At 43.4% G+C, this 22,537-nt stretch overlaps 1 protein-coding gene across 1 annotated transcript in view; it reads left to right on the forward strand.

Moving 5' to 3' along the window:
- Positions 1 to 22,537, forward strand: part of tafa3b (TAFA chemokine like family member 3b) — a 160,959-nt gene that overhangs the window by 80,450 nt on the left and 57,972 nt on the right. Inside the window, exon 2 of the mRNA XM_072680871.1 lies at positions 18,864 to 18,973. Within this exon, the coding sequence (XP_072536972.1) occupies positions 18,865 to 18,973 (109 nt within the window). The 5' untranslated portion in view covers position 18,864. The remainder of the gene's footprint in view (positions 1 to 18,863; positions 18,974 to 22,537) is intronic.

Genomic DNA, 22,537 nt, shown 5'->3' on the forward strand with positions numbered 1-22,537 from the left:
CGAACTCCGCACACTCTGATTGCAATTCAAAGGCCTCCTAGCAGGCCTATTTGCATTACTGATATATTCCTTAAATTCCCAAATGCTTCCCGGAACCAATTCTGCTCTGGTTTGTTTGGTTCAAAGCGTTTGTGGGATTTCTTCTTCCTCTTAAAAAAAAAATTAAAATTGCAACATGAGTATAAAGACACAGGGTTTGCCTTTCTACTTGACTTTGATCTTATTTTGCACTTTTTTTTTTATCCAGCTTATGCTCTCAATTTATGTAAACTCCCCCACCCTTGGACTGAGAAGTGTCATGTCTGGGCTTTAGGGTGTGTGTGGTGTTTGTGTGTGTGTGTGTTGGTGCATGTGTGTCTATATATGTGTGTGTGTTATATATATGTGTGTGTGTGTGTGCGTGTATGTGTGCTCAAGTTCAGGCTGAAGTCAATAACTGAGTCAGCATGAAGAGAAACACACACACACAGACTGTGAAAGTTTAAGAGACAACTCTGCAGACTTACTGTGTGTGTTCACAGGCTATGACCTCAGCTCTGTGCCTGTTCCCTGCAGGACGAGATGAGATACTTTCAGACAGGGACTTTTGAGTGTGTTTGAGGGAGTGTTTGTGCGTGTGTGTATCTTTGTGTGCCTGTATGTGCATGTGTGTTGGACGAGATACCCTCAGACAGGTATTGTCGGCTTCTTTATCAATCATGCCTCTGGCCTGGCAGGTGAGTGACATCTGAGCATGCTCAGTGAGGCACATTTGGTGAGCTGGATGAACCATAGAGCTGTCAGTAGTGCTGAAGCACATCCATACACACTCCTGGCCAAAGATCAGCCTGTATAGCAGGTTAGCAGACTAAACTGTTGGCCTGACGTGTCCTGAAAAACATGGGTAACTTGTGTTCACCTTTTACACTGAAGGAAACATTGGATACTGGGGTTAATGGTTGCAATTTATTGCAAATACTGTGTTACATATTGCCACTGTTGTGCAGAAACCTGGAATCTCCAAAATGACTACTTCACTGGAGAAGGAAATGTTTTTTTTTTTTATATAAAACAAAATAGCCAATTACCCACCCCACTCATTAATCCTCTCCCCCAATTACATAGAATGCTCCCAACACTGGAAGAGTGAGGACTGACACAGGCCTTCTCCGACACATGCACAACATCGCCGCTGATGCAACACCACCGGGTAACCAACACTCTTAAAGGAGTGCCGGGTACCCAGCTCAGCCCATGCTGACTAGCATCACACTGAAGTGACATAGGGAGAGAGAGTGAGCCATCTACTAGGAATGCACCGATCCATACTAGGTTCGGATATTGGATTATTAGTCTGATCCAGGGGACCGATCCATTTTTACGGAACCCGATTTTCACACTGTCAGTATTCTAGACTTCGTAACTCAGGATCAGAGTAACCTACAGATGTGATACACATATATCAAATAGCAAATGTGGTGTCCTTGACTTGTTATCTCTCAGCGAGTAATCTAGCTCGTTTTCCATATAAGTAGTACAGAGTAGGGAAGAGCTGCTAGCTCCTTTGTAGTCTCACAGACTTTAAATTTCAGAATACAACACTGTGCAAAGGTCCAGCACAATTGTTATATTTATGTTTTAGTGACACAAATAGAAACTGGGTTAATTTGTTATAGTTTGTACAATGTAAAATAATGTTTAAGTTTATCCTGATGCCTTAAGTCTCTCCCACATGGTGAGATATATGATTTATTATTTCAGCAACGGTATCTGTATCGGTACAGAAAAAGATGGATCAATGTGTCTCTACCATGTACCCTATCAGAGAGAGAGCGAGGCCAATTGCACTCTCTCAGGCTCTGGCTGCTGATGGCAGGTGAAAACCTTAACTTTCAGTGAAAGTCAATGTACAAAGTCATTTTGGAGCATTTCTATTGGTCCATTCATCATGAAATTGTGAGACAATGTCAAGAACAACAGCCAGGTTCACATTGTGTCCGAAAGGAAAAAAAAGAAAAAATGGAGATACAAGATTTTTGCTTGACATTGACGTATGGTTTAATGCATATTAGGCCAGCAAGATACAGATGGAATACCCTAGTGTGCCACATGGATGACAATGGTACTCATTACGTTGCATAGCTGCCAGGGTTCCAAACTACTCAAAGGAATGTCTAGAAACAAGCAGGAGGCGTTTGTACTTGTGCACAGGACGGGGAAAGGGGAGAGGCAGGGTAGATTATGTATCTGGCACTTGCTAGCTACATACTATACTACACACATTGTCCAGCAGAAATGGCCGAGAAACAGCCAAAAAGGAAAAACTCTGCTAAACAAAAGGCATGCCAAAGGTTTTTAGATCAGGAGAGGACGAAGACGCATGTAAACATTGGCATTTGGATGGTGGAGAGACCTCAGAACGCTGAAAGGCATTAAAAGGGATGAAGATGTTGTACTATTGTTTGTGATGGATACTGCTTAACCCCAACCACAACCTAGCTAAAACCAATTACTTGTTACAACACTGTTGTCCCTAATGATGTGTCATGGTATTTGATTATACAACATAGCAAAATGTTTAATGGCAACAAAGCTCTCAAAAGATGTTTGCTAGCAGTGGGATTATACAAATCTACGGCCCTCTCATCGGCCACTGTTTGCCGTGCTTGCTGTTGCACATGGACCAGATTGCTCTGTACCACTCACCTGAGTTGGCGTTCCCCTCTGGCATCAGTGGCCTGTAGGGCACCACTGTTATGCCATTGTCACTACTAGCTTTAGAACATCCGTAAAACTCACAGAAACTCATTTGAAGTGTCAGCGATTGTTTACGACACACCATAAAACATCCTGTAAGTAGGCTTGTTCATTTAGTGAAGCCCACTGTGATATCAGTGGCAGTGATTATCCTATAACGATCACTGACACATATCAGACTTGTGTAAGGTCTCACATCCTAACATAATGCAAAAAAGAAATGTGTGGGAGTGTGTGTGTGATATCATGAGTCATGGTGTTGAAGTGTTCTAAACACAATCATTTAAAAACTTTTGTTTACCTCTTGAATGCTTCCTCCAGGCTCTTTGCAGTCTGCAGCACTGTGCATGCAATCATCTGAATAATGTATAAAGACTGTAGTGGAGGCTGTAGTATTTGTAGTTGTGGCAGTGGGGCCTAATCACTCTTCCAGATTCACATCTCTTCATGCTACAGTTTAGAATAAGAATGAGATTTTAAAACAGTGAGGAAATAGAGTGACGAAATGAACTTGGGTACTGATGTAGTGTGATACGTGTGTGTGTGTGTGTGTGTGTGTGTGTGTGTGTGTGTGTGTTTGTGTGTATATATATATATATATATATATATATATATATATATATATATATATATAATACAAGAAATAACAATTAAACAAAATGAAGACCTGCAAATGTTGAATAAAATCACTCTATTCAGTAGGGGAGAGGTTCTGGATAGTGGTTTATAAGAATCTGCCGCCACTGGTGTATTTATTCTCTGATTACATGTATCGTGAAACATGTCATATATTGTCCTTAAATATTGTGATATAGTATTTTTACCATATCGCATTTAAGTAGTTTTTATATGGCATATATATATATATATATATATATATATATATATATATATATATATATATATATATGCCTCAGTTGTTGTTTAACCATGACTGGTTCATTGCACTGGCGAAAGAAGTCGCATAGTCGCATATTTCCACATATTTGCTAGCTTTATAACTGTAACAAAAACACTGTAATTATTCCCCAATCTTACTGTATAGTGTTTATCCTCTCATTGTGTCCTCTCAGTGCAATGTGATATTAGCATGCTAAATAGATTACAGCCAATTAGCTTTTAGCCTTGCCCCCACTCCTTCCCCAGGTTTGGCTTTCTGGAGTCTCACTGGTTAAAAAAAATAGGTCAGTACTTTCCCTTCTGATGTGGGTTGAGCTCCAGTCTGGTAGTCATCTGAGGTAGTCCAGCGGACGCTGGTGAGAGGAGATGTTAAAAGCCACCTGATTAGTGTTAGCTTTTAGCTTAGCACTGATTCATGTTTGCTCCACCCAGCTTTTTCTTGTTGCTTGCCAAGTTTGAGGTCCCATGCTGCTTATATTGGCACAGGAAAAGCTGTGGTTATGAGGCCTGGTTCACCTAGGAACCCTTATTCCCATAACTAGCAGAGTCTGAAATTAATGTGCTGCTCTCCAACATCAGCAACACCATATTCTCCTGATGTTGTTACTGTGTTTTACTGATTAGCCAGCTTGGACGAGGATGTATGTAAATTCTGGGATTAATATAACAAGCTTTGTATAGATGAGCAGATGAGAGCATGTACACTATATGTCCAAATGTTTGTGAACACCACTTCTAATGAATGCATTATGATACTTTAAATAGCACCAATTGCTGACACAGGTGTGCAAGTGCACATACACATACACACAGCTTGTCTAGTCCCTGTAGAGAAGTATTGCCAACAGAATAGGACCCTCTGGAGCAGATAGACATAAACCTATTGGCACCGTGCCTAATGCTGCGAGTGGGCTAGAGGAGTATAAATACCCCCAGCACTGAGCTGTGGGACTGTGTTCTCTGGAATGATGGATGGTGCTTCATCCAATACTTTTGGGATGAGTTGGGCAGTTGGGATTGAGTTGAGGTGGTGATCATCCAATATCCTGACTTCTCTAATGCTCTTGCCGCTGAATCCAATGAAATCCTCACAGCAGTGCCCCTTCAAAATCAAGTAGAGACAGTTACTCCAACGAAATGAATGAGCAGGTGTCCCAATACTTCTGTCCCTAAAGTGTATGTAATACTTTTCTACAGAGCTAATCCTTAGCTACGGCAGTCCTCTACTCCTCTAAACTGGGTGAAAAGAAAAGCACTCCACCAATTCTTCAGAAGACAATGCTTTTCATCTGTTGTTTTGACGTTAAGTTAAAGTTTATGAATTATGGACGGATGATTCCAGCCAGCGGCTCATAATAAGTGTTTCTCAGAGCGTGAATTCATTAAGAAGCACTCCGACTTAAGCTTGTTTTCTTAGCGCGCCTAATAAGTGTCTCATTTGCAGGCCGCTCTTTTCTTTGGCCTCCCTTTCTTCCCGTCTGGATTGTCAGAGTGCGTTTTAATTGGCTGTCATGTGCCGTGCCAGCGCGTGATTGGTGTCTGGGCTCAGGTACGGGCTTGGCAGGATCAGCGGGCTGATGTAAGCTGTCGCGTGTGTGCAGTCGGCCAGGTTAGCTGTCGCAGTGCGCAACGGAGCGCATGCCCAGCCTCTTCAGCCTTACATCTACTGACGCCTGAGCCTGGGAACTGCCAGAAACCTGCACCGTCCCGTGGAGTACGCGCCAGCTCATTCTCTCTCTCCCTCTCTCTCTCTTTCTTTCTCTCTCTCTCATCCCATAGCATTATAGCAGTGCAAACGCAGGTTTCTTTTACAGAAAGGAGAACACCAGCCTGAGCCAAAAATAGAGGCAACATTAGCTTTTGAAAGACAGCACAAAGTGTAGCTCATCTCTTGTTCTTTTCTTTGACGTGTATGACTCCATCACTCTAATGGGAGCGAGAATTTTGCAGGTCTGAAAGATTACAAATGGGGATCAAATTGGGTCTTTCAGGCAAGGTAACTTTGAAGGGGCTAAAATTCGAGGACTTAAAAACCTATTTTCTCCAGAGTTTCTTGGTTTTAGATGCAGCGTGGCAGTGTGACTGAACTGGGCCAAAAAAAATTAAACCAGTCATATTTTAACTTTTAAAATTTAGGGCCAACCTTGTATTTTCATTTTTTACAGCAATTTTACAGGAAAACATAACTTTCAGTGGACGTCAGTGTAAAAAGATTAAATTAGTCAAAATGTGAAAAACTGCAAATAGTTTTTGTGTTAGTGATGATGCATATGCTTAAAAAAGGGTGGCCCATTCACTGCCCCTGTGTAGAATGTAGAAAACAACCAATTAAAAAGACAGCTAAGGCAATGCTCTACGGTCTCTGAGCCTGTTTAAGGTTTTGCCACAGCATCTCAATAAGCTTTTGCATTTGTGCTTTGGATCATTGTCCTGCTGCATAACCCAACTGCACTTAAGCCTTTTATTTCTCTAACTGACAAATATTAGGCAGAGGTTTCATTAACTTGTTCAGGTCCTTCAGAATTATTGACCCCAGACCACCACCATGTTTGACTGTTGGTGTGATGTTCTTGTGGTGGATTGAGGTGTTTGTTAGCTCACGCAAGATGTGACAGGACCCATGTCTTCCAAAACGTTCCACCTTTGTTCCACTCTAACTTTTTCTGTTAACTGGTTTTAGGTGGTCTAAGCTGGTCTATGTTGTTCAGTGTGGTTGAAAAGGTATTTGTCAAGGCAGAATATATATATGTTGTGCTGGTTGATCAGCTTGGTCATGATAGATTGTGCTGGTTGACCAGCTTGATTATACTGGTGGTCTAGCTTGGTCAGGTTGATCATGTTTATCTTGTTGACCAGCTAAACCATCAAACCCAAAAAAAAACATGCCCTATCAGCCAGGTCAGCCAGCGTAACAAGCTTGAGCTGTTTCTTCAGCAGGGTCATCCGTCAACAGGATATTTTCCCAAAAGTCTTTTGTAGAAGTCATTGAGATGTTTCTTGGCAAATGTGAGACAAACCTTTGGCTTCTTTTTGGTCAACAGTGGATTGCTCCTTCAGGTTCTTTTGTGACCACCTGGACAAGTCGTCAATGCACTCTCAAATACTGTTTTCACAGCACTGTATACGCTGACAGTTACCACATTATTTATTCATTCACACTCCATTTGGGCTGGTCGTTTACAGTAAGAGCAGACAATGCTCCATTTTTAGGAGCCAGTGTGTGTCTATTCATTATCATCAGACCCAAACAGATGTGCACACATTCAGAAACCTTCACATAAAATAGCAGCCAAGGACTGCCTGGTGTGAGGGAGTGTCTCTGAGGAAAGAGAGAGAGAGAGAGAGGGATGAGGGAGAGAGAGAGACAAAGCTGGAATGAGAGAGAGAAAGAGAGATTGAGACAGAGGGAGAAAGACTGAGAGAGAAAGCGAGAGTTTGATGTGGGCATGTTCTCCAGTCAGTGAAGAAATGAAACAGAAACGTCTCTGTGTGCTGAACTCGCCATCTGCAAAGACGGCAAACCGGATTCCAGCGGGATTAATTAAACAAGTAGAGCCCTGCCTCTCTCTCTCTTTCTCTCTTTCTCCAGTAAATGAGTATGTTGTAGCTGTATTGCTGTAGCGCTCAGGAACAGAATGAATAGCAAGCTTTGTACCGACAGCCTTTAGTACACAATGCCTCTCCTCTCCACCATCACAAACAGAATCACTCCACTGGTCAAGCACACTTGAACGTAGGGAGGAGAGCTGTCTTGGTGAAATTGGTGCTTATGAAAATGGGCAGTGCAAAATACAAATACTAAACAAATCAATACACTGCCACAAAGGACATCCCCAAGCTTTACATGTCAACAGTAGAGATAGATGAGGCTATTTCAATGACTTTCTGTGGGCATTTTCACACCTGTCTGTTTGTTTTATTAGTGTGGACCAATCAAACCTGACAGGTGTGAACATTCCACTTATACTTGGGTGCACCAAACAAAACTTGTCCTCAAAAAATTTTCTGACCAGATTCTCTGGTCTCGGGCAACGTCTTCAAAAAAAAACAAGGTTCAGTTGGTGCGGGAGGGAATACGATTTTATGATAACTAACTTCTCTATAACAACGACTATTGGCCCAGGATGCTGCTAACTGCATTATGTATGTCAAGTTTGGGTAAAATCATGTAATAGAACTCTTCAACCTCAGCTTGCATTCCTCCTTCACTTTCAGTGTAATGTTCTGTAACTCTCAGCTTGTCCAGAAATGCATGTGTAGTGGTGGTGAAAAGTGCAAATTACACTTCCTGACAGTAGGGGGAGCTCAGAAGCAAGAATTAACTAAGTCTTGAATATTCTCCTCTCAGCTAGTTAGCAGTTTCCGAGATGCTACCAGCCTTTACCCGGTACCTTATTATCATGCCTTTTTGGACATCAGTCAAATTGTGTCCTTTGCCCATAACGATCATTTACCTCTCTGCTACAACTGACTGGTGTGTTAGCTTTTTTCTACATGCCTCAAACCCTGTCACGTGTAATGTCGCGAGCCAAGCTTATTTCAAACCAGGGGTGGTCATAATATTTCGATATGACTGTGACAGTGAGCGATTGGCGGTAGCATTTTGGAAACTGCTAACTTTGTGGGACGTTGTAGAGCTGCCACAGCGAAGATGTACTGCCAATGGACTTTTCCTTGGGCTATTGATGCCAGAGGGGAACGGCGAATCCGGTGAGAGGTACAGAGCAATCGACGCACCACTGTGGAGCAGTTAACCTCTATAATGAACACCTTCCATCACCTAATACAGTCCAAGATACGACATCTCGTCAGTGTCATCCAAGCCAAAGGTGGTTATTCCCACTATTAGGTAGGCGTTCGTAATATTCTGATATGGCCGTGTAAATGGTTTGAGTCATGGTCCTCTGCAGGCCTGGGTGTTGTAACTGGAAATTGGAGATGATAGACATCAAACCTGATGGCATTGCTTCGAAGGCAATGATGTGTACATGGGCTTTGGATTTTCTTGTTAAGTGCTGCAGTTTGCTGTTTCTCCATCACTAGACTAACATGCTCTCCACTATCCAGGGAAGGCTTTCTTCTAGATATTGAAGCATTGCTGTGAGGCTTTGGCTGCATTCAGCGACAAGAGCGTTTTAGCTCATCCACAACTTCCCTACTAATCCCAAAAGTATTAGATGGAGCAAAACTATTATTCCAGAGAAACCCTTGGTATTAGGCATGGTGACAACAGGTTCATGTTTATCTGCTCTGGAGGCTCCTATTCTTTTGGCAGTACTTCTCTACAGGGACTATACAAGCTGTATGTGAACATTTGCACATCTGTGTCAGGAGTGTGTGCAACTTAAAATAGCTGAATGCATTAATTTGAAGGGGTGTCCACAAATATTTGGACATATAGTGTCCAATTTCCTTTTATTTGTAGACACCTTTTAATCAGTGAATGCAGCAACCTAAAGGAGGACCCAGTGCTGTTCAGCCGAGCAAACACAGCTTGTGTAATCTCTATGGAAAAGCTCTGCCAATAGTCTACATGAGCCTATGGTCACCATGCCCAGCAGTGGACAGTGGAGCAGTGAAGCAACTGCATTCTCTGGAGTGACGGAACTCCATCCAGTACCTTTGGGATGAGCTGGAGCAATGATCCAGAAATGCGCTCTCCTCTGTATGGAGGAAGAAGAATAGATTAGCATGCTGTGTTTCGCCAGAGAGCCGTGCTGGACTGCCCGGGTTGGGTGTGTATGTGTGTGTGTGGATTTTGGAGTGATGCAAAATTGCTACGTTCCCTGTAATAAAGCCTCACAGTGTGTGTTTGTGCACCGTGCTGTGTGAGCGGGGAATCAGGCGTGCATTCCTGCCGACTCTGCCTTTCAATGTGAGGAGAGTGAGTGTGCGTGAGTGGACATGTATGGCGTGTTTGTGTATGTTAGTGGCAATGTGAGTCAAGTGCATTGCTACTGCTATTGATCTGACACATGATTCTCTAATGTGTAGATGTGACCGCATGCATCTAACAAGAAAATTGATTTCTCTCGCGCGCTCTCGCGCACACTCTCTTGCTCTATTAGGGCTGGGCAGTAAACTCTTTTTGTTTATACAGTATTACCAGGGACGGAGAGTAGCTTAGGTAGTATGACCCTACGTTTATGGACCTTTAATGCTGACCCATCCTGCATTATTTTAATTCTGAAAAAGTACCATAAACCATGAACTACACTATATGGACAAAAGTACTGGGACACCTGCTCATTCACTGTTTCTTCCGTAATCAAGGGTATTAAAAAAGAGTTTATTCTGCTTTTGTCAGAGTAACTGTCTCTACTGTCCAGGGAAGAAGGCTTTCTACTAGATATTTGGAGCATTGCTGTGAGGATTTCGTTGCATTCAGCGACAAGAGCTTTAGTGAGGTCAGGATGTTGAATAATCACCAGCCCCCCTCATCCCCAACTCCCCAACTCGTCCCAAAAGTATTGGATGGAGCACCATCCATCATTCCAGAGAACACAGTCCCACTGCTCCACAGCTCAATGATGGGGGGGCTTCATATCCCTCTAGCCCACATCTGGCATTGTCTGGCATGGTGCCAAAAGGTTCATTTTTATCTGCTCTGGAAAGTCCTTTTCTCTTGGCAATATTTCTCTACAGGGACTAGACAAGCTGTGTGTGTTGTCCACAGACATTTGGACATATACTGTGAGAGAACACTGTGTTCAATTGAATCTGCAAATGTTAAACTGCTGCAAATCAGGATAGAGAGCCTAACTAGCTTAATCTATCTATCTATCTATCTATCTATCTATCTATCTATCTATCTATCTGTCTGTCTGTCTGTCTGTCTGTCTGTCTGTCTATCTATCTATCTATCTATCTATCTCTCAACCTCTCTATTTGTTTACCTTCCTACCTCTCGTCTTTCTGTCTTGCGGATGCTCCCTCTCTTTTCCTTTTACTGTCTCTCACTCTCCTTTTAGCTGTCCCCTTCCTCTCTTTGTCTCTTTCTTGTTCCTCTCCATCTCTCCTGTCTTCCCCCTCCCTCTCCCTCTCTGTATCTCTCCTTCTCTGAAACAGTCGTTCCTCCCAGTCATATTAAAAGAACAACAAAAACAAAAGCAAGTGAACAAAACAAGAAGTGAAAAAAACACGTTAGCAATTACTGCGCAGTCGGACTTTGTGGTCAGTAATTACGCTGGGCCGCTAGAAGTGCTGCAATGTGGTGTTGGCAGCGCTGGCCTCTGGTTATTTACGCCTGTTTACCGCTCAGCTGTACACAGGCTGCCGGGTGAATAGAGCTAATGAACAACCAGTATTTGTTTTGCCCTCGAACCAGTACTGCCAGAACACCCAGCGGCTGTGTTGTCTTTAGCAAACTCAAATGCATACACACAAACACTGACACGCGCAGATCAGTTTCTCTTCTTTCAGATTCAGCAGCTTCTTACACTGTTTAATCGGCTGTCCACAGTTCGCTTCCCGTCAGTCTGCCTGGATTCAGTGGAAGTGGAATTCGTCGGAAGTCTTAGCCAAGCAGGAAATGAAGCTGCTAACGAACGTCTGCTTCCACCAACCACACTGCTGCGGATTTAAGCACTTCCCTTTACTGAGTCTTTTGCTTCTTCAGAACTGTCGCCTCCACTTCATCTCCTCCCTCACTCCATTCTACATTATTAACTCTAACAAGCCATAGTGGAGCTTCAGCAGACGCTCTGGAGGTCTCACACCCATGAGCAGCTGTAGAGACAAGTCTCGAGAGTGTGGTATAAAAGTAGTAACTTGGGTTGGGCGGTATCCACTCTTTTCATACTGTGGAGGGGGGTTGGGAAAGGGGTTCGCATACATTGTAAAACAACCGCAGATGGTTTTACGCTGGCTTCCAAATCTCATCCTGTGTTATTTTACAACTGAAAAGAATACAATAGTTTATACAGTTCTAATAGCTACTACAAAGTTCAGTTTGCTCACCATGCTCAATTTTAAATCAGATGTTTAGTAAGAGTTAAACCATCAGTCTGACAACTGCCCTGAATCAGGAGAGAAGCTGGATAGCCTTAGCTGAGTTAGTAAGATGCTTCTGCTAACCACGGAATAATAAAAAAATAAAATTGGAAAAGCCCACTCCTAAACGCTCAGATGATAATGCCTCAGATCTAGCTCTGGTTCCTGTAGACCACTTGCTAAGCTAGCCTTTGCTTAGCTAGCTCAGCTATCGATCCACCAAGTCACCAAGTAAACTGCTAGGCTAAGGAGTGTTGATGATAAAAACTCTAAGTGTCTATAAGAGAGCGAAGTCGAGCATCTGGAGTTGGGAGGAAGAGAAAGGTCAATGCGATCGCATGCTTGCAGAATTAGTTCTTATCTGCTTAGGTAAGTTAGCTAGCAGGCTAAACATCACAGCACAGGCTGATGTTCCAGCTAAAGATCCTCAAATCACACGTTTAAAGCCTCTTATCTGAGAGCATCTGAGAGTTGAGTTAATGGTCTTAGGAGTGTTTTTGGCTGTTTTTTTATTTACACCTTTAGTAGACTGGTTCATTCAGGTTTGCTTGCTCTCCCTTTTAATTGAAATCAACACACCTATACACCTACAGCTGTTTTCAAAGTGTGACATCACCAATCAGTGAGCTCCCACGACGCCTCCACCCTGTGGCTCCCTAAAAAGCACATGGGGGAATAAGCTTATTTGGCCACAGGCACAGAACAGAAATGCGGTATACGGTATTACCATTGTACCGCCCAACATTAGCAGTAAAACAGTTTTGCGTTTAATTAAGGTTATTTTTGGTGCTTTGCATCACTGACACTGCATAGGTGTCCCAAAGCCTCGGAAACCAGGCAAGGAGGGCTACATTTCTTGGCTCTTACGTCACTGACAGATGTTCTATTTGCAAGATCTTCCAAATGCAGCTGAAAAATGTGTCTTTTTGCTTTCTTCTTTTTGTTAAACCTAAAGAAGCGGTGGATGAGATTTTGCAGCAGGACAGTTTGTATTAAAATATAATGGAATGTGCATTTGTAACACCAGAACAACTAAGACAGTTATTTGGCCTTTTTTAATGTTTGAATGTAATATTTTGGCCAAATAAACCCGCTATGTTTACTTATCTTCAACGTTTTACTGTATTACTGCACATTTTAATCAGACATTGTTATATGATTAATGATATAAAGCAAAAAAGAGCATTTCTACCTCAGAAGGCCATAGCAGCCATTGCGACTGCATACATTACAGATGGCTTTCTTCCTGCTATTCCATTGTGTCTGTTACCTTGGCGACACAGCTGCATTTGCCTTCCCTCAGAAAATCCTGTGGTCCAGTTAAAACTGACCACCAGGTTCTGGTTTACCAGCTTCTATATAGTAAAAAAACATGATCAGAATAAGCTAAACAAGATCAGGATCAGGTTTTCACAGCGATTCTGAGCCTCCGCAAGCAACCGCTCTGCTGTCCCAGGAAGGATGAGCAGCTATTCATGAATACAGGATCTTATAATAGTAAACCAGCAAGCCTCGACATTTGTGTACATCCTGCTCAGGGCGTCTTGAACGTGCGTGAATAAGCCCTGAATAGAAGCTATTGTATGCCTGAGCTAGCAAGGCCTCCTTTACCTCAGCTGTGGCCTAGGCTTAGGGACATGAGGCCAAGTTATGAGGTCAAAATTTGCATTTTGTATTTATTCTGCTTTTTTCTGTTTATTTTAGTGTCAGAAATTCACCAAAATTACAATATCAGCATTGAGTCCATCTGTGGCAGTAAATAAACACACTAGTGGATAGGGCATTGAGCACACACACCCCAGGACCTCAGAATTCAGGGAGCAGTTGGGGGTTAGGGCACTTCAGCTGTGAATGTAAATGAGGGAGGAGAAAACACTGATCCTTCACTCCCCCCACCCCCACTTCCTCCTGGCCCAGGGGATTGAACCAGCGACCTTCCAGTCCCAAGCTCACTTTTACTAACTTCTACGGCTATGGGGCCTAGAGAGCTTCTGTGGATTCTACCCACACACTGCCTGGAAGTCAGGATAGGTCTATTGGCACTTTCTGCAAAACCTCATATGTCTGAAATAGTAACCTTCAGGGTTCTAATGGGCTGTGCCTGTATTCGTACCAAACCGACATGGTACAGGGGTCAGGGTTCAGTGCACGCAATTGCACTGAGAATATCGCACTGTGCGTAAATACGGTCATTTCACAAGCGTGTGTCCTGGCTCTAGTCATAACCCTTAACCTCATCCTGACCCTTTAGTCTCAACCTAATCCAGTTCGGCTCCAGTTCCAGACTGGTGTCAGCAGCAAGTCTATAGCAGCTGGTTGAAGATGTTGAGATGGTCTGTATTAGACCTGATGATCAGTGATGCAGATCTGAACTTGGACTTCAGGTAAAGTCTCTTGATGATCTCAGTGATGCTGCTCCATCACTGAGATGTTGCTGATAACATTACTGAGAGCCTGGTGAGGTTTTCATCTAATCTTAAAAGGACCACTCCAAATACAGTGTCAGTCTAATTTCATGATGAATGGACATGTTACAATATGGCTTGGAATAAAAATATTTTGTACATTGACCTCCATTGAACGTCTCCATCTCCTGTATAGTGGCCATTTTGGAGATACAAGGTTTTGGCCTTACATTGACGATGTTCTCAAATGCACATTAAAAGTGTTACACTCTTCTTACACTCTTCAAGGCTTTATATATTTAAAGCTAAATCAGCCAATAGAAAAAGGGCTGTGCTGGACTCTTCTGTACTCCGGCATTTGATCAGGGCGTGTATTGATTACAGAGGGTGTGAAGGTGATGATGTGCGGTAGTTAAGTAACTCTGGACAGCGTGGAGGCGAGGTAGATTATGGCGCTGATGGATGGTAGTGTGTGTGTGGGTGTGTAGACGGTAGTCTGGCTGCGGCGGATAACAATTGCTTTTTCTGTCTCTTATTTTCTCTTTCTGTCTCTCTCACTCCTTCCCTCCCTCTCTCTCTCCCTTTCTCTCTCTCTAGTTTTCCCAGCTTCCTCCACTCTAATCTTCTTTTTCACCTGTAAGTCATGGCCAAAATGACTTACACCCCCCTATTTATTTATTTATTTATTTATTTATTTACCTGTTTTTTTTTCTCCTTTCTTTTGAAGGCAGTAAAGTGAATCTCTCAGACTGAGACTAGTGTCGGTATCTCCTCCCAAAGCACAGTGTGTTGGAGAATGGATTTCTATGCCCTGTGACCACACACATACAGTTCTGTGCCGGGGAGATGGTGTGTGTGATATGTCTGACTGTGCCCTGTGGGCTGCCGTAGACTCCGTTAATTACCTCAATAAATCTGCATAATTTCATGTGTTCTCTTGGCAACATACAGACCCCCCCACATCCCCCCGAGCGTGAAGAATCGGTCCATTTAAAAAAACTCCAAGCTCAACATTCAGTCTTCATTTGTCTCTCTTCCTCTCTGTCGCTGCCTCCTAATCTCTACCTCTCTCTCCCTGAGTGTTTGTCATTTCTCTCTTTTGCTGTGTCACGATCACAGTCTCTCTTTCCCATCTGTCTCTCTTCCTCGTCTCTCTCTTTCTCTATCTCTCTCTCCTTTTCTCACATATTGCCCCCTATCTCTCTCTCTCCCAGCCTGTCTTGCACCTCCTTTTTATTCTCTCTCTCTCTCTCTCTCTGTCTCTCTCTCTCTCTCTCCCTCTCTCTCTCTCTCTCTCTCTCTCTCTCTATTGCTCTTCCTTTTCTTTATTTCTTCCTCCCTTGCTCCTCCTTCTCTCTCTCTCTCTCTCTCTCTCTCTCTCTATGTCTGCCTCTCTCTCTTTCTCTCTTTCTCTCTCTCTCTCTCTCTCTCTCTCTCTCTCTCTGTCTCTCTCTCTTTCTGCCTCTTTCTCTGCCTCACTACCTCTACTTATTTCTCTCTTTATTTCTGTCTCTTCTTTCTCTCTTTCTCTCTGCCTCTCTTTTCCTCTTCTCTCTCTCTCTCTCTCTCTCTCTCTCTCTCTCTCTCTCTCTGCCTTTCTGATTCTTCCTTCTCTCTCTCTTTTTCTCTGCCTCACCACCACTACTTCTCTCTCTATATCTTTCTCTCTCTCTCTCTCTCTCTCTCTCTCTCTCTCTCTCTCTCTCTCTCTCTCTCTCTCTTCTCTCAGCCTCTTTCTCTGCCTCACTACCTCTACCTCTACTACCTCTACCTTATTCTTTCTGTCTTTCTGGTTCTTCCTTCTCTCACACACACACTCTCTCTCTCTATTTCACTCTCTCTGTCTCTGCCTCTCTTCCTCCTTTCTCTCTCTCTCTCAGCCTCTCTCTCTGCCTCACTACCTCTGCTTGTCTCTCTCTGCCTCTCCTCCTTTTTCTCTCTGTCTCTCGGTCTGCCTCTCGTTCTCGTTCTCTTTGTTTCTCTGTCTCTCTCTGTCTCTTCTACAGAGTGACGGTGTGTGTGTGTGTATGTCATTGTGTTGTTGTTCTGAAATGCGAGTGTGTGTAAATCTGTGCTCCTCTGTGGCCTCCTCTTCAAAGAGCACGGCTGTCAAAGCACTGGGGCCTGAGCCAGGCAGGAGACAGCAGAGCCGTTATTGAACGTGCTGATTGTAGACGCGCTCGCTGCCAAACGGAATAAAATATCTGGGCTGCTTCCGAAAGCACAGAGTTGTTTGGGTCTGACAAAAGGGGTCTGTCTTTCCATATGATCAGTTTACAGAAAGAGTCACGAGTGAATTCTCATCACAGCCTCTTTCTCTGCAGATCAAACACACACACACACACACACACACACACACACACACACAAGCACACAGAACATTACCACTCGCTTCTGTTCACCCTCACATAGAATACAATTGCTTACTGATTCTTTTTAATTAAGAAAACACAGCTAAGCACAGATAAGAGTATTCTTTAAATTCTGCAGTATTTTACAGCTTTCTGTCATGTTTTACAAGCTGTATAATAACAGTTTGCAGTTTGTCTGTAGTTTAGATGTCCTTGATTGTAATGTTATACGCAAATATTCAATAAATAATAAATAGAAATTAACAACAAATTTCAGCAAAGTGTGTTTATGGACATCCTCGCCGGCACACAATGAATCTCGGGATATGTTGTCTGGCAAAAGATCCACCTGTCGGATCCTTCGTTACCATGAAAAAAGAGGGGCTCATTTCTCGGCCACATACAAAGGACTCAAAATGAGACAGCTACTACCACCACACTACTGTGATGCCAAGAGTCTTTATATACAACTTCCGAAAGATGCAGCCCCTGAACTGGGACACACTAAGAGCCAGAGAGTGAGGGCAGTTCTACTGAGGAGGAGGAGGAGGAGCAATTGGCACAGAAGTCCAATATAAACTCATCTGAAATACACAGCATTTTTATTTTTTGGAAATTAGTGTTATTACAAACTTGTCCCTGTAGTTACTGAATAATACACCTTAGTGTGTAATAAGCCTTTCTGTGTTAAGGGGTTAAATCATTTTTCACCACCATTTCCTGCTTATTTAAGGATTAAAGTTGGGCAGCCAGTATGTTCCTGTTGGCTGATCTTCGTTTGATCACTCATGTGACCTTATTTCTATCTTATTATTGTTTCTTATACCTTATATCTTATTTATTAGCATAAATAAATGTATCATATCATTAGAAATAAATAAAAATCATAATTTCACACTTGTTTAAGTCTGTTAATGGTTTATATGAATGTTTTATTAAATGTGCTTTTTCCATTAGGCCTTCCATTCTATGTCACAAATTTGCATTACCATGTAAACAGATGCCAAACTCTTGACTCCAATCAAGCATTTACACACTTTGTCAGAATGATGTGAAGATACAGAAACAATGCACTGCCCAATGCATAAGGTAACAGAAGCAAGGCAGAGTAAAGTAAATCATGCAATAATATGAGTTCTAACATAATATAATGGCATGTGATAAAATAGGAGCATGGTCAAAAAAATTATCAATATTATATAAATGATTTCGAAACAACAACAAAAACCATAGGAGTTCACATCAGTATCAGCCGATATGGTATTGATATAGACAAAGTGGTGCTGTGCTTTCCCGTGCTTGTGTTAATATGTCTATGCTGTCAGATGCACACAGACATACAACTAGCTCTGGGTATCCTTCAATCGCACATCACTTTCTCATGACATTGGGAGGATCGTATTAGCCTCTGCTCTGTTCAGTTTTTTGGTGATACTTTTGCAGTACTGATGTACTGAGTACTGATACTGATGCAGTTGTAAATACTTTACTCTCTCTACACAGATCTGCACATACACACACAGCTTGTCTAGTCCTTGTAGAGAAGTACTGCCAGTAGGGTTGGACTCTGTGAAGCCGATAAACATAAACCTTTTGGCACCATGCCTAATGCCAGGTGTGGGCTAGAGGGGTATAAAGCGCCCCAGCTATGAGACTGAGAGAAACTGTGTTCTGTCTCTGGAAGGATGGTGAACTATTCAATACTTTTGGGATAATTTGGGGAGATGGGGATGAGGTGAGGTGGTGATTTTAAATCTCACATGTATTTATGTGGCGCTTTTCACAATGCATGTTATCACAAAACAGCTTTACAGAGCTTTGGGCCCAAGCCTCCTTTAGGCAAACCAAGGGCGACAGTGGCAAAGAAAAAAACTCTCCGATCGAGAGCAAGAAACCTCAAGAGGAACCAAGACTCAAAAGGGGAACTCACCCCCTCTAGTCATTACGGAAAGCAAAACAAATGACATAACAGGAATAAAATTGACCAAAAAAAAAAAAGAAAGAAATGTGGCATCAAGCCATAAAAAAATCAATTTGAGTGAAATGTGCAAGTCCAAGACATGCAGACAAACAGTCATGTGCACAGCTTTGAAGTGAGGCAAGAATTAATTAATGTGAGGATCCAGAGCAGGACAGCAGGGTAGTGGCAAGCCAGGTCTGGCAGTACCAGGACAGAGCAGTTGGAACAGAGCATTGTTTAATAGGTGAGAAAGAGGGTATTTTTTTAACAGTGAATGAGCAGGTGTCCAAATACTTTTGCACATATGGTGTATATATGCACAGCTGTTCGGATGTTGGAAGGTTTGATTGTTCATCCCCAATTGTGCACTAGCGCATGGTTTCAGGGTCTTGTGCTGCTTGACCAAGAACAACTGCAGATAACAGCCCCTCTGATGTATTTGTAGAATCGATAGGTCTGTGTCTGAAGATTGTTTTCCCTAACGTTTGGCGTGTGTGTGTTTGTGTCTGTGTGTTTCAGAATGCGGGAGCGGGACGTGCAGAGCGTATGTGCGTGGCTGCTGCTGCTGACCCTGGCCCTGCTGTCCCTCTGGGGTCGGCTGACCCTGGCCTCGCACCGCACCCACATAGGTAAGTCAGGGTTGTTGTGCTCAGATGAAGCCCAGTTCTCTGCAGTGTAATCCTGTCTAGTTTCGTACCATTTACATTGGTTAAGATTCCAGAAACAATACCTCCTAGCAGTTAAGTAGGTGAACACAACAAAACTGGGAGTTTTTTTTGTGCCCATGAGCACAAAGCTTGGCACTACTATCTCTTTTCAGAGAGACTTATCTAATCCAGTCATGCCACACACGTACTCTACACATCTTTCTTGGTTTAGCAGCAGTGTTTGGCCAGACCAGGCTTCAAACTCCAGTGTCTGGTGCTGTGTGTGGTGCTTTGGTGCTGCCCACTACGACATTTTGTTGGCTTGTAGCGATTAGCTGCTCTGCAAACAGTCGAGTGAATTCGCTGACCAGTAGATGGATTTATCAGTCACTGCCTGTATTAGCATCGTTAACCAGTATTACATGCACTAAATGTCCAAACTTAATTTGTGGACATCCCTTCTAATGAATGCATTCAGCTGCTTTAGCTTGCACCCAATGCTGACACATGCACACACACACACACACACACACAGCTTGTCTAGTCCCTGTATAGAAGTACTGCTAATAGAATAGGACTCTCTGGAACAGATAAACATGAACCTATTGGGACCATGCTTAAGCACTGAGCTGTGGAGCAATGGAACTGTGTTCCCTGGAATGATGGTTCTCCATACAGTGCTTTTGGAATAAGTCAGGGAGTTGGGGATGAGGTGGGGTCCGCACTTGTCGCTGAATGAAGCACATCTCCAAAAGGTTTGGATGGAGCACTGTCATTCCAGTGAACACAGCTCCACTGCTTTACAGCTTAATGCTGAGGGGCTTTATACCCCTCTAGCCCACATCTGGCATTAGACATGGTGCCAACAGGTTCCGGACAGAAACTAGTCAAGCTGTGTGTGTGTGTAAGCAATAGGTGCTGTTTATAATATGTAGCTGTACGTTCTACGCTGAAAGTTCCAAGTTTGGGACCATCCATGGCAAATCCCGCTGGCGTGACCGTGCTTGGTCAAGGCAACCTGCCTGCAATGGGTTAAAGCACCTTCTCAATCCTGCGTAGGTTTGCGGAGTCCACTGGCAGCTGGCAGGAGGGCACTGCATTTACTTTACAGCATTACATTTGATTCATTTCTCAATGTTTGTGTAAATGATTCGTTTTATTTGGGAATAATGGTCCTGTCGTCTTCATTACCTTTTACTCTGTCAGGGTTGCCAGTTCCAGACTCATTCTGCAACAATAACGGTTTCTTTCTGCATTTATGCCTCACCTATTAAATGCTAAAGGTGACATTTTAACTGTGGAGCAATTGCAGGGCTTAGCGAATTGGATTTTGCAGTCCTCTCCAGCCCCCTGTGTGTCTGTGTGTGTCTCTGTGTGTGTCTGTGTGTGTCTGTGTGTGTGTGCGCCAGGCAGATGTTTATTTCTGTCATTAAGCAGGTTATAATTTGCGTCTGTGTATTTGCCGTCTGAGTGGGTACCTGCTGCTCTCTGAGGTCTGATTGGAGGAGCACTCACTGAACCTGAAGTGTTAGCCAATCAGAGTCGAGCAGCGACAAGGAAACCACTAATCAGATAATTACCTCACAGATCAGAGCAAGATGAGAGAGTGTGTTTTTCTCTCTCTCTCGCTCTCACGAACGCACACACACACACTCAAACACACCCACACATAGCGTGTCCTGTAACACCATAAGTAGTGTAGGTCATTCTTTATGAGGCAGGTCCTCTCAATAAAACCAATAACCCTTGAGAGAGAAGGGCGGAGGCAAGGAGAGAAAGAGAAAAGCTGAGGGGGTGGGGAGGTAAACATACATACACAGAGAGGGATGTAGGAAGGCGAGAGAGAGAGAGAAAGAGAGAGAGAGAGAGAGAGAGAGAGAGAGAGAGAGAGAGAGAGAGGAGAAACAGTGAAAGAGAGATGGAGGAAGGAGAGGGAGAGACAATGAAAGGAAGAGAGATGGAGGAAGGCGAGAGCGAGACAGAGGAAGGAGAGAGAGAAGAGAAAGCAAAAGAGAGAGAGATGGAGGAAGGAATGAGAGAGGCAATGCAAAAGAGAGAGATGAAGGAAATAGAGAGAGGAGTAATATAAGAGAGAGAGGTGGAGGAAAAGTGAAAGTGAAAGAGAGAGAAGTGGCAGAAGGAGAGAGAGAGAGAGAGAGAGAGAGAGAGAGAGATGGTGAAAGAGAGAGAGATGGCAGAGGGAGGGAGAAAGAGATGAAGAAGGAGAAAGAGAGAGAGATGGGGAAAGGAGAGAGAGAGATGGAGAAAGGGGTGAGAAAGACACAATGAAAGGAAGTGAGGTGGAGGAAGGAGAGATCGAGATGAAGGAAGGAGAGAGAGAAGATGGAGGAAGGAAAGAGAGATATAGTGAAAGAGATAGAGATGAATGAAGGAGAGAGAGGGCTAGTGAAAGACAGTGGAGAAAAAAAGAGAGAGACAATGAAAGGGAGAGAGAGATGGAGGTAAAAGAGACAGATGGAGAAAGAGAGAAGAGACAGTAAAGAAGGTGGAGAGAAAGAAAAGAAGAAAGAAAGAGAGAAATGGAGGAAGGAGAAAGAGAGAGAGAAGAGAAAGTAAAACAGAGACATGGAGGAAGGAGAGAGAGAGAGAAAAGAGAGAAACAGAAAGGGAAGACAAGGGGAAATAGAGAAAGGATAGAAAAGAAACAGTGAAAGAGAGATGGAGGAAGAGGAGGGAGAGAGATAAAGGTAGAGACAAAGTGGAGAGAAAGTCCGGAAAGAATAGAATAACTACTGAAGGGCAAAAAAGGACATGAGGATATGAGAGAAATGGAGAGATAGAACTAGATATAGAGGACAGAGAGAGGGAGAGACAGAGGGAGGGAGAGAAAGAGAGAGAGAGGGTGTGTGAGAGAGAGACAAATGAGGCTGTCATGAATTGTGAACAGGGAAGAGGAACGGCTGACAGGATGACTAGAGTCCTAAGCCCCCTGGCCTGCGGTGTGTGTGTGTGTGTGTTGCGTGGTTGGTGTCCTGTGCTCTTATGCCCTGTAATATATAAGACCTGTCTTTGACTTGTCCCAAATGCTCCCAACCAAAAACTACACTCAGTATATGGTCAGTGGCACGCAATCGATGATGAGAGAGAGAGAGTGAGTGTGTGTGTGTGTATGTGTGTGTGTGGTCACTTTGGTACTGAGTGGGTGATGGTAAGTGTCAGGCCTTGAGCATTTCTCACACCACTGTCCTTGCCTCATCTGTCCCTCTGCCCTTCACCTCCCTCTCCCTACCTACAGCTCCCTCCCTCTCTTACTCAGGCTGTGAGAGCAAAGAGAAACTACAATATATGTCCAGATGTTTGTGGACACCCCTTCTATTGAATGCATCCAGCTACTTTTAGTTGCACCCATTGCTGATGCAGATGTACAAATGCACACACACACATAGCTAGTGCCTGTAGAGAACTACTGCCAATAGAATGGGACTCTCCAGAACCTATTATCATCATGTCTAATGCCAGTCGTGGGTTAGAAGGGTATAAACCCCCAGAATTGAGCTGTGGAGCAGAGGGGAGAGGTGTGGCGGT

This window comes from Salminus brasiliensis, chromosome 6 (genome assembly GCF_030463535.1).
Source record: "Salminus brasiliensis chromosome 6, fSalBra1.hap2, whole genome shotgun sequence".
Taxonomy (NCBI): Eukaryota; Metazoa; Chordata; class Actinopteri; order Characiformes; family Bryconidae; genus Salminus; species Salminus brasiliensis.